The sequence below is a fragment of the Seriola aureovittata genome, chromosome 8, assembly GCF_021018895.1.
Source record: "Seriola aureovittata isolate HTS-2021-v1 ecotype China chromosome 8, ASM2101889v1, whole genome shotgun sequence".
Lineage (NCBI taxonomy): Eukaryota > Metazoa > Chordata > Actinopteri > Carangiformes > Carangidae > Seriola > Seriola aureovittata.
Genome location: NC_079371.1, coordinates 15,775,994 through 15,790,800, shown reverse-complemented (window position 1 = coordinate 15,790,800; position 14,807 = coordinate 15,775,994). Strand labels below are relative to the sequence as shown.

The 14,807-nt window shown below is 41.4% G+C and overlaps 1 protein-coding gene across 2 annotated transcripts; it reads left to right on the top strand.

Moving 5' to 3' along the window:
* Nucleotides 1-5: 5 nt before the first annotated feature.
* fbxw11a (F-box and WD repeat domain containing 11a) lies at nt 6-14,456 on the top strand. 2 transcript variants are annotated; one of them, XM_056382562.1, is made up of 14 exons: nt 35-145; nt 2,480-2,584; nt 4,624-4,692; nt 5,730-5,949; nt 6,426-6,612; nt 6,878-6,968; nt 7,654-7,791; nt 9,164-9,282; nt 10,781-11,030; nt 11,468-11,586; nt 11,937-12,047; nt 12,132-12,210; nt 12,832-12,996; nt 13,110-14,456. In XM_056382562.1, exons 1-13 carry the CDS (start codon nt 107-109, stop codon nt 12,991-12,993), a joined length of 1,689 nt encoding a protein of 562 aa, XP_056238537.1. In that variant the 5' UTR covers nt 35-106; the 3' UTR covers nt 12,994-12,996; nt 13,110-14,456. The 2 variants fall into 2 exon arrangements, with proteins under 2 accessions (XP_056238539.1, XP_056238537.1); XM_056382564.1 differs by lacking the exon at nt 2,480-2,584 and having other exon boundaries at nt 6-145.
* The last annotated feature ends 351 nt before the right edge of the window (nt 14,457-14,807 follow it).

Below are 14,807 nucleotides of genomic sequence, written 5' to 3'. Positions count from 1 at the left end.
CCGGAGCGTGTGGTTGAGCGAAGTGAATGACGTCTCTGCATTTGCGGGCCGCCGACGCAGGGCTGGGTTTCCATTTTCAGAGCGAGTTTCGGGGGGGATCGTCAACATGGAGCCGGAGATGGAGGACAAAACGTTGGAACTGATGGTAAGAATCGTTTCGATATGGCATCTTGAACACCCGAAGGTTTCAGTATCAGTCTTATATTAGGGAAAGCGCCGAGGCTCGGTTCGACGGTAGGAACTGGCTGAGGCGGCTTGTCCGGAGAGGTGGAAGAGAAAGGAGGGGGGGGGGGGGGGACCAGAAACCAGAGGGAGGGCCTGAAATTATCGATACATTTTGCTAAGAATGCTCCGCGTACTGGTCGGATTGGTAAACAAGACCTGGACATTAACATCTGATAGATGTAAAACATATGTTCTTTTGGGTTAAATTGGTAATCAACGGGGAAATTAGAAGGTTGATGTACAGTCGTCGGCCGAAGACAGCCGAGCGTTCTCGGGTTAGCGTTCACTGCGGTGACGCTGCGCCACTTTAACTGGGCCCAGTCTGATACTTAGCCATCCAGCTAACACTGGCTAGAAGGCGATGAACCACGTAAATTTAAGGGTATGTTATATTATCTAGTTTATGGTAAGACAGCCTAGATTGTAATAGATGTGTGGAGCAGTCAGATAGTTTCCACAGCACAACTGATTGTAGCTTAAATCGTAGTAGTGCGGTGCTTGTCTGTTTATATTTTTAAAGTGCGTAGAAGGAAGTGTATTGCTTTTTCATTCACATAAACGAGGTAGCAATTAGCTTAATAGCTAGGATGCTAAAAATGCTAGGTATACATGACAGCCATTTCCATACCAAAACAGTCAATTGTTCAGAGCGATAGAAGATCTTTCGGTAACTATAAACATGAACTATCACTATGGCTTCGTTTTCCTCTGTAAACGGCCAGATTTGGTCAACAAGTAACATAGGTTTCTTGTGAAATGATTAGCTACCGTGAAATGCTAGCAAGCTAGGCTAACGTTAGCCTACTAATGGCTAACATTAACGTTACAGGGGTCAAAGTGGTCGTAAAGAAGACGTCAATTAAGATAAGGCATAAATGTATTTTGTCAATTAAATTTCAAATCGATAGATTTAGTTTGGCAGGTATTCATACCCCATATATGATATACCGCACAGCCTTTAGTTTCTCAGCCAAACAAATCCTTGGTATTGTCATGCAGACCTAATACCAAGATATGCTGAGAAAATCATATCCTGGATAGATTAGTAGAATATATGGACCAGACATATCCTGAGGGACATAAACGTGCCTGAGTGAGTGGTTCGTGCCTATTTTTACTAAAGGGTCCTATTCACAAGCACAACAGATGTTTATAGACCATGAATAGCGATCGCTGTGAGAAACTAAATTCCAGTATAGAGATAAATTACTAATGGAGACAGCCAGTAGATTACACTCTCGCCAGACTTTAAAGTGTTTAAGAGCTCATCAGATTTAAACAGCAAATAACAGAAAAATAAATAAAATATAAGACATGCGCTGGTTTCCAGGTATTTAATTGGTTGAGCATTAATTTGGTCTAAAAGTCGAAATAGATAAATAATAATAATAATTAAAAAGTTTAAAAAGCCATATTATAAAAGAAATCAATGTTGGAAAAAAAAATCTAAGTGTTCAAATAGGATGAAGAGACATGCTGTGTGGCTAGCTCATGGATTCTGCACCTCATCTCTATTTCCCTGCACTTAATCTGAGGAAATATTATACACAGGTGCAGGGTTTGAGAAAAATTTGAATTTTGTTTGGGTTGTGTCCGTGTATTTAATTTGATTTTTGATTTTCTTTTTTTTTCTTCTTTTTTTTGTCCCAGTGTTATTCACTAACCACTCATGAGAGTGGGGATGGCAGAACAGTGGGTGGGGTTTTCTGTCAAAACAAGAGTGACAATAATTGACAATTAATCCCATTGCCCCCCCTCTCCTCTACCTATCCCCACCCAGTTCATGTCTAATAATGCTTCTGTGTGTATGTTTATCAGTCTGTATCTTGTGTGTGAAGGAGTGTGTGTTCCTGCGCTCACTGTGCCAATGTGTGTGTAGCTCTAATACTGGTTTTTCCCCTCACTACCTCCTCCCCTCTTCTTCTCTCCTCACTTTTGATGATTACACACCCACCTCCTCTCAATTTCAAACCAAACCTTATTTATGCATTATTTTTGTATTCTTACACTTTTCCACACACCACCTGTCCTGTTCCTCACCAACTCCTCACCACTTCCATCCATCTGTCCATTCATTGATCCATCCATTCACTCCCCTCCTTTGGTTTCCTCCTCAACTTCCCTCATCAACCCCCCCTCCTCTTTTCCTTTACTTCCCATCTCTGGTCTCTCGCTCTTCCCTTTCTCTCCTCCCTCACCCTGTCCACTTCGTTCTCCTCCTCCCTTCCTCCCTTCCTCTCTCTCTTTCACACAGTGCTCTGTGCCTCGCTCTCTCTGGCTGGGCTGCTCCTCGGTGGCTGAGAGTTTGTGTGCACTCAGGTGCCTGCAGAGCATCCCCTCCACCCGGGCTCACAACCAGGTTCTGCCTCTCTCCTCTTAATTCTGCTGCTCCTACTCCTCTCCCTTCCCTTCCTCCCTCGCCATCTCCTCACCCTTCACTTTTCTTCGCCCACTCCACACGACTCCTCATACCACCTTGGTGCGGACAGCACCCACTCACCCCTCCTCACCCTCCTACCTCCTCACCTTCCGTTGTCCTTTCCTCCCTGTTGGAAGCACACTGCTCTCAGGTTCTTCTCTGGTGCGCCCTCAATTTCGCTGTGTTTTGAACTGAATTTTTAGCTCTGAAAACTGTAATTCACTTCTTTATAATCATGTCAAATCACAGTTCTTGCATCTAAATCAGGCCTCAGAACGGATAAAAAGTCAAACAATGATTGTGCCCCATAATGTAAACTGCACACTTTTACATTCAGATGAGTTTGAATAGTAGTCTACTTCCTAAGAACTTTGGTGTGAGTCGAGGAAGGATGCAGGGGTACCAGAGAATAACCCCACATTGAGGAGTAAAGTTTTCTCCCCTTCTACCTGGAGGTGTGAGGGCCGAGGTGGGGGGTCTTCCTTCAAGCTCTGAGAGGCTACATGCTTGCTTGCCTGCCTGCTTGGCCAAACCTGGTCTGTCTGTTTTTATTTCTCCTCCCTTCTCTTCTTCTGCTCTGCATGATCATCATCACCAACAAATCCGTTTTGGCTTCTTGTCCTGTCTGCTTTGGTCTTGGTACCTGACCGTTTGTTTGTTTGTTTGTGTGGTTGTGTGGTTGTTTTAATGGCAACCACTAATGTTATCTGTTGGTTTTGCTCTCCACATGTAGCAGCATCACCCAGTTTGATGGACAACTGCAATGAGCACAACCTGGAGCAGCTGTTGCTCCATGCAGCTCTTGGTTTTACATAATAAAGAATATCTAGATAACTCTGCAATCCTATTTTTAAGATAAGTCTCCGGTAGAGACCACCAATGGCATTTCTTGAGCCTCTGGAGAAACACCCTCAGATGTGCTATTACAATATATAGACAGGCAGGCCTGTATTCTAGCTTTTTTGCCAACATAGTCATTTTCAAAGACTGACCTTGGCTCAGATATGCAATATAATTGATCCTCTCTTAGGTAAAGACTTTGTGTGTCCCATTTCCTCAAATTAGTTTGAACATATCTGGTGAAAGGGAATATACATTGTTAGAAATAATCAACACATAGAAGTGAACCGGCAAACAATAATGATACTGATAATGATAATAATGATTAGGCCCCTTTTTGTTGTTTCACATGTAGTTATGCTCTGACACGGTCGTGCTGTTCCTGCTCATTTCTGGAAAGTTTGCAGTGTATGCCTTCATAGTTCATGGACATGCTAGTTTGATGAAAATGTTAACATGATGTTTGAAGATGGCCTCCTAACATCAATAGTCGAGCGTATCCTCAGTCAGAACTGAAACTATTTGACAGCAAAGATGATAGCAGGTCTCCATGTTGGTGGCGTATGCATGAAATGATGTATGTAACAATATAGTATTGCTGCCTTACTGAGTATACGTGCTATGTGATTTGTGCCATAACCCTGTAGTTAGAATGATTCAAGTTTCCCTAGCTTGCACTTGTAAAGGACTCAGATCATTGTATGACTTAAGTCATGCTAGAAATGGATGGGATCTGGTTACTTCCCAGTTTTTTCTGTCCTCTGTATATGCTTTAAGACCAGTATCTGACTTGAGTTTCATTACAGTCATGCTTGAGCTTCTGCCAGTGACATACCCAAGATGCTGCAGTTTAATTTCCTGCCCAGACTACTTAGCCCACATCAGACAAGAAAGCAGATAGATTCCTTTTGTTGCAGTGCTCAGTTTTTTTCACTCCATATGTGTGTGTATGCACGGGTGTTTGTGCGTGCACGCCTCAGAAGTCATAATGGTTACCCTTCCTTGGCTGTGTTTGTGGCACTCTTGTGTCCAGCGCTATCCACACCGCTGCCCTGGCTCTCACAGTGCCTTTTAATACAGACACATAGAGAATAAAACACTAACCTGCACCTTTTCTTTGTTTTGTTCTTTTTCTACAGAACACATCAGGGATGGAGTCACAGAACCTTGTGGACGATTTGTCGCCAAAGAAGAACACAGTTCTCAAGGTGTGTGTGCGCATCCTTTTTTTCCCATTGCTGTGTGTATGTGTGGGTGAATCTTTTATTTATCCATGACCACAGCTTGCTGAAGAATCGAGATCTGCAGCTCACTTTACTTGAATTTACAGTGTTTCAAACATTACTGTATCTGCTACGCAGGAATAATCCATAATGTATGAACTGTTCACTTTTGGGTAAATATCCCAAACAAGCAAACCTTCATGTAAAGGTTGATGATACAGAGTTTAAAACTTTCATGAAAAATCATTGAAAATTTGAGAAAGTAAAATTTAAATAATATTGAATATGATTTATTTTGGACAACATACTGTGACACTAATTTTTTTCATGGATATCGTGATCACTTCATGCCTCCATTCAGATGAACACCACACACTGATGTTGACAAGTGTTGTTGACATGAACATTTATTTTGAAGCATTATTTTCTCCTGCTCCAACACACACAAGCCTCACCACTGCGGGGTGGTTTAACGAGCTTTAATTCATGGCAATGAAAATTGACTTGTAACTTAATCAATTCTGCAACAGTAAGAGACTCCTCTTGATCCTGCACAGGGACCGTCATAAGGCCCAGCACAACAACCTCCTGTTTCGATCCCCATTTTAATCTGACACACTCACTTCAGTAATGGAAAAATTATTTGAGTGTTATTGTGTTAGTGCCACTGTTGTAACTAGATTTAGATTTAAATTGTATTTTTCAAGTCATTCCTAATCTAAGATTTACACCTTGTTCTGGCGGTAACTGTGAGTTGACTCGGCAGATTTCAAATATATTCGCCAGGCTACAGGTGACGCCGCCATCCAATGTTTTTCTACATGCAGAAGTAACATTTTGGGCAACAAAATTTAGCATACAGCTCAAATGAGTTTCTATTTAATACCCAGAGTAGAAGAGTGCCCCCACTTGACTGACTGTTTCATATAAATCTTTCAAGCTCCTATTTAAAAAAAAAAAAAAAAAAAAAAAAAAAAAAAAAAAAAGTCTAATAAATGTGCATGTGCCCCTGATCTATATAGCTTAGTAATGGTCCTGTTGTGGGGTCCCGCAAGCGTCCATCAGAGGGAAACTATGAGAAGGAGAAGGAACACTGCATCGCCCTGTTTGACCAGTGGTCGGAGGCCGACCAGGTGGAGTTTGTCGAGCGCCTGATCTCCCGTATGTGCCACTACCAGCACGGTCACATCAACTCCTACCTCAAACCCATGCTGCAGAGGGACTTCATCACTGCGCTGCCAGGTACAAATACAGATTTAAATGCAACATTTAGCACAAACAACTCGACTGTATGAGCTCCTTCTTCAGTCTGTGTTTTCACAGTGTGACACATATAAGATTCATCACGGATTTCCCTTATTATTCACTTATAAAAGAGAAATTATTTAAAGCTAATTATCTTCCAGATTTTATGTCTGCACATTCAAAAGTGATGAATTTGTTGTTTAGAATAAATGTGGCCCTTATCTAATGAACACAGCAGCATCAAAATGGATTTTATACCACAAATGGTGGTCCTAAAATTTTCACCTAGGTTTCTGTCTCAGATTCTTTTGGGATTTTTTATATTAGAAATAAATACCAATAAATTCACAGCTTATTTTTGAAAAAAAAACAAAAACAAAATAATGAGCCGTAGGCAAAGAGAAACAGGTCAGATGAAATCCTATTAATTTTGCAGCAAACATTTACTCTGCTCCGTCTCTCCCTCTCTCTAGCCCAAGGCTTGGATCACATAGCGGAGAACATCCTGTCTTTCCTGGATGCACGCTCGCTGTGCTCGGCAGAGCTGGTGTGTAAGGAGTGGCAGAGGGTCATCTCTGAGGGTATGCTGTGGAAGAAGCTCATCGAACGCATGGTCCGCACTGACCCGCTCTGGAAAGGCCTGTCAGAGAGACACCAGTGGTGAGACTTAACACACACACAGAGGTGGCTCTCCTATTACTGTATTACATAAATATAAAAAATGTCTGACAATGGCAGAAACTCAGTGGATGCTGGTTAAGAGACTATTTGTTTCCAAAGTCTTGTCTTTAGTTAATTAAATTAGAATAAAGGCTGAGAAAGAGAAAGTAAGATTAGATTTTGTTGCTCTTGAGTGTCTATTTATAGGTGAAAAAAATTCCAGTTGACACAAAGCAGCCGTCACTCATATTTTTCTTCGCCCTAGGGAGAAATACCTGTTCAAGAACCGCACGTCAGAAGTCCCACCCAACTCCTACTATCACTCCCTTTATCCCAAGATCATTCAAGACATAGAGGTAAGACACAGCAGCTAAATGGATTTTAGTATTAACTGAAAATGATAAAGAATATAAGATTTCAGTACTTTGCACAGCTTTCATTATTACACCATATTTTATGTTGAAATGCCACATTTTCATCTGTGGGGGCTGTAAGAAGTCTTTTAAGACAACAATAACTGAATGAAGTGATTGCTCTTGACTCATATTTGAGAGTGACATAACACACTTTTAGGTGTATACGGTATGCATCACTGACTGTCACTTGACTTCTTTATTGCCCTTAAAAGGTGAATAGACTAACTTGACTGGAATGTTACATTTAATTGTCTAATTTAAGTGTTCTAATATATTTAAAAGGTTTATTCACGCTTGTGTAGCAGCTTCTTTTTTTTTTTTCTTTTTTTTTTTTAGACAGAATGGTTTACAAAACCTTTCTTCATTCACACAGAAAATGTTGATAACAGCTAATTGATAAAGTTGAGTTAATAATCTTGTTGTTACATTCTCATTACATTGATCCCAAGACCATTTTCCACCTTGTTAGATCTCACATATTTCTGTCCCCCCTAATAACATTATATTACATGATATTTGACTCCATCTTATATTTGTTGAAATGCATCTTGTGTCTTGTCTTTAGATGTGTCCTGTGTTTGTGTTTGAATTTGTCTTTCTCATTATTTCTCTCTCTTCCCTCCAGACTATTGAGGCTAACTGGCGATGTGGCAGACACAACTTGCAGAGGATTCAGTGTCGCTCAGAAAATAGTAAAGGGGTTTACTGTCTCCAGTACGACGATGACAAGATCATCAGTGGCCTTAGGGACAATTCCATCAAGGTATGTGTGTTTTAAAGTTTAAAAAATCTAGGACAGTTTATTGTTATCTTTTCCACTGCATGCTGCCACCCACTGGCCCATTTTCTAACAATGTGGTGTGTAGAGTGGACATATTAGCAGATACTTGGATTTTCAATTTAATAAAAGATTGTTTGATTACATAAAACATAATTTCTTTCTGATCTAATGTTAAGTCACTCCTGTCATCAGTATTCAAGTGGAGGGTATAAGAAGGAGCACTGCATTGACAGCTCCTGGAAACAAATACTTATTTCCTTGGATTGTAGCCGATAGCACCTGTTCTGTACGACAGAGAGCAGCAGGGTATGAAACTCATCAGGACCAGCTGATTTAGTGAATGGGAACAGTTGTACAAAAGTATTGCCCCACCGTTTCGTCAATCTTTTTTAATGACTCAGTGTCTCAATCTCTCAGGAGTGATTAGTTTGATCCATATTAGAGCCTGATTGACATTTTGGTTTGTGTCAAAAAATTTAGAGGTGAAATAAAAATGAAGCCAGTTTTAAAGTTTCACAACTTGTTGTTTCCTGCTGCTGAGGCAGCGAGAACATTCTGTGGGCATGTATCAGTCTGCCCTACTGGTCCAAACCGACTTGTAGAAGTAATTAACATTGATCCCATTTGTGCATTTAAGCACCAGTAGTGGAGAGAGCCAAAAGTGGTGTGTGTGTGTGTGTGTGTGTGTGTGTGTGTGTGTGTGTGTGTGTGTGTGTGTGTGTGTGTGTGTGTGTGTGTGTGTGTGTGTGTGTGTGTGTGTGTGTGTGTGTGTGTGTGTGTGTGTGTGTGTGTGTGTGTGTGTGTGTGTGTGTGTGTGTGTGTGTGTGTGTGTGTGTGTGTGTGTGTGTGTATGAATTTAATTTTTTCTTCTGGCTCACTGTGGCTTATCATCTTATTGTCTATGGCGCTGAGCTAAACCAGCAGACACTGAGACATAACACAAGTGAATTATAGGATAAAAGGGCTCAGCTCCAGACCCGTTGTGTGTTCCACTTATCTGCTTGGCCTGGGAGAAGAGAAGAAGATGATGATGATGAAGAGGAGGGGAGGTAGAGGGAGGAGAAGAGTGGATTTGTCTTATTGTTCTTGAGCAGGCTTACGCGCACCCAGAGAAGAGCTGATTGGCTCTCTTTCACGCGCGCACATAAACACACAGAGCTCAGAACAGCACTGGGGAAATGGGGCATGAACAGTGCATGAACACTGCTGTAAGAATATCACATTCTTAGCTTGACCCAAATCTGCAACCTTTTCAATACCACTTATTTTTTCCTTTTTTCTGTGTCCTCCTCTGTTGATCTCTGCTTCACTTCCACATTTCTCTTCAATGTGTTCCTGTCTTTTCTCCTTACAGATCTGGGATAAGCAGTCTCTGGAGTGTCTGAAAATACTGACCGGTCACACAGGCTCAGTGTTGTGTCTGCAGTATGATGAGAGGGTCATCGTCACTGGGTCTTCTGACTCAACTGTCAGGTACAAGACACATCTTACATCAATCTGTAAGATAAAATCAGCAAGATAAAAATGATTTACATTACTGAAGAGAAAGTTGTTATTCATTCATTGTGGATTAGGCTGGATGTCTGGATGATTACTCCATCATTTCTTTCTATTTACTAAACTTTTTTTCAGCTTGAACAGAATGTACTGTCAAGTATCAAGTGTCACCCACAATTGACTGCATCTGTAGATAGATAGATAGATAGATAGATAGATAGATAGATAGATAAATAAATGATACTTTATTTATCCCCTAGGGGAAATTCATGAAGAATATACCTAATAGCCCATCCACATAGCAAAATGTAAAAAACTACCACTGGCATTGTTTGTATGACACCAAAAACAGCAGGTTTTAAAACCTGCCTTTAACATGGATCTCTGCTGTCAGTGTAGTTGACTGCACAATATTAATTTTGGAAAAATAACAGAGAAATACAATATGCGTACCTTACCTTATTGCAACAAATTGATTACAGTTGTCAAAATATGATTCTATTGTTGTAGACATACATCTATGATTTCACACCCTGTCTGCTTATAGTCTGTTTTTCACACAGTCATGACCAAAATACCCAAAATGCAGCCTGTTGTGTAGCCCCCAGTTTTACTATCAGTTAACATCCAATCTACAGCTGCTCCTCACAGATAGGCAGTAAATATACTACTTACAGTTTACTGTATATCAGATGGAATATAAAACACTGAAGTTTATTATTTCATGAGTTAGATTTACTATCATTACAAGAGATAGTGGGGTATGTTTTTATTGCAGATATTTAGAGACCTGGCTTGTGGGTGTATGTTGACACTTGTTTGGCTACTGCACACAGAAGCTCAACATTAATTCTCTTATTATTTCACACTTCAGCCGTACTCACTGGGCGGTATCAAAGGAAAATGTGACTTCACTTCCTTAGCAACAGCTTGACAGGCACATTGTTTGTAGGTCTGGTTGTCAGCTTTTCCAGTGTGTTCTGCATTTGACTCTCAATGCCCAGCAGTGCTGTTCAGTAACATATTCTTCACAGCCACTCCTCTGCGTGTGTGTGCGTGCTAACTCTGAGTTACTCCCCATTGTAAAACTAATAAACATAATTCTCTTTCATGTCTCCATTGTTTTCCTTTTTCCTTCACTCCCATTGCATGTCTTTTCCACTTTGCATCTTCTTTTCTTTCATTTTGACCACTCTTCCCGCTGCCCCCCTCTCATTTTTCTTTCCTACCCACCCCTTACTCCTATCATTTTCCACTTTTCTCACCCCTTTGTCATTCCTTCCCTCCTTCTCACACCTGCCCCCTCTCATTCCACATCTATAATTTTCCCTCCTGCCATGTTCCACCTTTTTCTTTTTATCCCTCTCTCACCTTTGCCCTCATCAATTGACCACCCTACCATCTCTCCCTACCTCTGTTTTTACTTCCTCCTGTTTCACTCTGCCCCTCTCCTGCCATCTCTCTTCCTCTACAGGGTGTGGGAGGTAATGACGGGTGAGGTACTGAACACACTGATTCACCACAATGAGGCAGTTCTTCACCTTCGCTTCGCCAATGGCTTGATGGTCACCTGCTCCAAGGACCGTTCAATTGCAGTCTGGGACATGGCCTCACCCACTGACATCAGCCTACGTCGGGTCCTGGTGGGACACCGGGCTGCGGTCAACGTGGTCGACTTTGACGACAAATACATTGTGTCCGCCTCGGGGGACCGCACCATCAAGGTAACAACGGCTAAGGACTTGATTACTAGAAATATGTCTCTGATAGTTGCTGCAGCGTAGGTTTTATTATATATCATTATCTACTGAAAACCGTAGCACATGGAGGGTTTTTTCCAAATTCACAGTTTTTAGACTAGACATTGTTTCTTATTAGTTTTTCTGTATTCTACAGCTATTGGCGAATTTGTGAATGCCTGAAAAGAAAGATAGCAACTTGCAATGTGAAAGATTGAGGGGAAACAAATCAAAGGTGGACATTAGAAAATTTTTGATATTTACTTATAAGATACTCTAAATGAAACTAAATGTCAGATTTGCTCTCTAGCTTCAAATCCAGCCAGTGAGTGTTTTGGTTTGTTTGTTTGTTAAGCTGTACTAATCTCATTAAATAATGGTCATTGTTTTACAAAGCTGTCTGTAATACCCTGACTCTGTAGGTATGGAGCACCAGCACCTGTGAGTTTGTGCGCACTCTAAATGGTCATAAGCGGGGTATTGCCTGTCTACAGTACAGAGATCGTCTAGTGGTCAGTGGCTCATCTGACAACACAATCCGGTACGTGTATGAGACTTAGGCATAAACTAGCAAATTTCAACCAAGTTGTTTTTGTTGGAGCCTTTAGTGTTTGCTGTCTGCTAACGATATTTATGGATTCTATATTGAAATATTAAAATGTACATTGTTGAAATCAATTGAACAAGGATTGGCACTTTATTCACTGTTGTAACATCAATTTGGATCTCTTACCCAAACACTGATGAGGCTAAAAACACAATCTATCATAAAAATGTAGTTGGCCAGAAGAATAATCCAACAGTGAAGTGTCGTTTGAAATCATACTTGAGCTATGATTACTGTGTACTATGTACTGTGTGTTTGTGCACTAAGGCTTTTCTTTTCTGCAGGTTATGGGACATAGAATGCGGGGCATGTTTGCGAGTGCTGGAAGGTCATGAGGAGTTGGTGCGCTGCATTCGCTTCGACAACAAGAGGATTGTCAGCGGCGCCTACGACGGGTGAGTGTAAACACACACACGGTTTTGTGCACAGAGACTCAATCTGTTCCTGACATTCTGTCCTTTCAATGTTTCTCTCTGCAGTAAGATCAAGGTGTGGGACCTGCAGGCAGCCCTCGACCCACGAGCCCCCGCCAGCACATTATGTCTGCGCACTCTAGTGGTGAGCACCATTGATTTAATGTGTTGCCACATGGCTAACTGATGGAGCTAATGCACAAGTGTCTTTAAACCACTGTATTTCTCAAGGAATTTAGATGTCGGCTTAAAAGAATCTCAGCTATAAAGGATTTTTAAAAATTCAAACTTGAAACTTCTCTCAAAATACATAGTGATTTTCACATTGGTTTTAACTGCCGGTAACGGTTAATTTCACTCGTGTATCTTGTTGCCGATTGTGAGGGTCATTTAGGAGATATGAAAGAGGTGATCACTCAGTTGGTAGTTTTTCTGTAATTCTCTCTAATACAACATTAAACCCTGTCTTTTCACATGAAATTATGGGGGAAATCCAGCATTTGCCAAACTTTGAGAATTTATTTGTGGTTGTTGTGTTGGAGGGGATGTGGTCCTGTAAAAACAGCACTGTGTTGGCAGCAAAACAGAACTGAACTCACAAGTTCACTAACAGTCACAGCTAACACTAACAGTTTTACCCTGGTTGGTTAACCTGCACTTTCAGCTGCGATGGTGACATCACATACATCCATGTTTTAGAGTCCATGTTCTGCTTGTATGCACACAATATGTAAACATAATTTCCTAATGTGTTGTGTGTTTTCAGGAGCACTCTGGCCGTGTGTTCCGTCTCCAGTTCGATGAGTTTCAGATCATCAGCAGTTCTCATGACGACACCATTCTGATCTGGGACTTCCTGAACGTCTCGACCAACGGCCAGTCAGAGGGACGGTCTCCCTCCCGCACCTACACTTACATTTCTAGATAGCAGGTACAAGCTACACACAAACACACACAAACTCTCTCTTCGCTGATAAACAGTTCAGAGAATCATATCCAGGCAATGTGTTTGCTAAGTTTTTGTGTAACTTTTCTTTTCCCTAGGTGGCGCCATCCACCGCACCCTTCCTTGGAGGAGCCCAGGGCTGATTGACTGATGGGTGCGTCCATCATGGAAAGGAGCCCATCTCTTCTCTTTCCTCCTCGTCATCTCTCTGTCCACCTCCCACCCTGCCCCCACCACCTCCACCTCCCTGCCCGTTCTGACAGACTCTTAAGCTTGTGCCCATTGCCTGCCAGTACCGTGACATGTACACACAGACACGCACAGACACACAGGTCAACACTGATCAAGATGCCCTACTACAGAACCAACGCAACTCTCCCAAGAAGTTCACCTTCTACTCTTAATTTATGTTTGTAAAGTACACTAATGACAGTATTAACGTAGATCTTATATAAGTCACAAGCTCCCCTTTGTCCCCTTGATAGAAACTTAAAGCAGCTTCTGCTCCTCAGTTTTCAACACCTGCCAAAACAGGTTCCCACAGATATGGAATCGCTTATAGATATATATTTATATATATTACACACATATATATACACACACACACACAGACACACACACACACACAAACAGACACACACACAGTGGCACAGTTGGACAGAGGATGACCGGAGCTGTGATGCGGGAGACAGAGACTCTTTACTCAGCTCTAGGAAAGGAGGGAAGGATGGGAGATTGAGGGAGTGAATGAGGGAGAAATGTGTCGGGGATGACTTCCCTGCTCCCTCTCACTCCCTCTCACTTCGCCCTGTCTCTCTCTCCACCCCGCCCCCCTCCCTTGCTCCCTCCCCTCTAACCCCCAGAGATGCACACTCGCTTGGAATACGGGGGGCTCACACACTCAAGTTTGCATGAGTGTGTGTTTGTGTATGTGGACTTGTGAAACGGCAGAACAGAGCAGAAGCGTCAGACAGACATGCATGTGAGGTTGCCTTGGATACAGCGTCCTGGTACACCTCTGCTTTTTTTTTTTTTTTTTTTTTTTTTTTTTTTTTTCTCTTTAACTCTTACTTTCTTACTGTTTTTTATTACTGTTATTTTCTAATTTTATTTGAGTATTTTGGTTCTTAGTACAAAATCATACTAAGCGTAGTCCTCTTTCTCTTTCCCTCTCTCTCTTTCACTGTCTTTTTCCTCATTCTTTCTTCTAACTTTGACCCTTGTTCATCTGTCCCTTTCACTCCATCTTTCTCTCCCCCATCAACTACGTGCTTGCTTTGGTTATGAGAGAAGCTGGAACTCAAGAGCTCAAATTTAGCTGTAAACGGAGTTGTCTTGTCAAAAATTGTGTTGTATATTAAAAATGATTTTTTAAAGAAGAAAATGACCTTATTGTGAATAAAGTACTTGACAGTGGTGGAGTGTTGAGCCAACTGTAACATGAATGAGTGTCTAATTGTCTGTCTGTTCTTGTCTGTGTGTATGTGTGGGTGGATTTGTCCTGAATTTCTATCTGACATGTAGTAATAGAGTGTAGAACACACAGTAGAACTTAAGTCTGTTCCTTTTTTACTTCATAAAACGAGCAGGAAAGAAAGAATTTAGATGGTTATTGGTGCTAGTTGACAAAAAACACTTGACACAACAAATTCTTAACTCAAGATCGAGTTTCTGCAATTTTCTGGACCATTGGTTGACCAACTCAACAGGCAAGGAGTTAACTGAGCAAACTACAACTGCTTAAGAAGATGGAGGAAGATGTAATCGAAAGCTCAATGAAAACGCATGGAAAGTGT

Bases quoted from the DNA above. Each gene is read 5' to 3' on its own strand.
- fbxw11a (XM_056382562.1), top strand. From the start codon at position 107: ATGGAGCCGGAGATGGAGGACAAAACGTTGGAACTGATG. The intron at 6,969-7,653 runs GTAAGACACAGC...TCTTCCCTCCAG, and splicing joins AGATCATTCAAGACATAGAG to ACTATTGAGGCTAACTGGCG. The intron at 11,587-11,936 runs GTACGTGTATGA...TCTTTTCTGCAG, and splicing joins TCATCTGACAACACAATCCG to GTTATGGGACATAGAATGCG.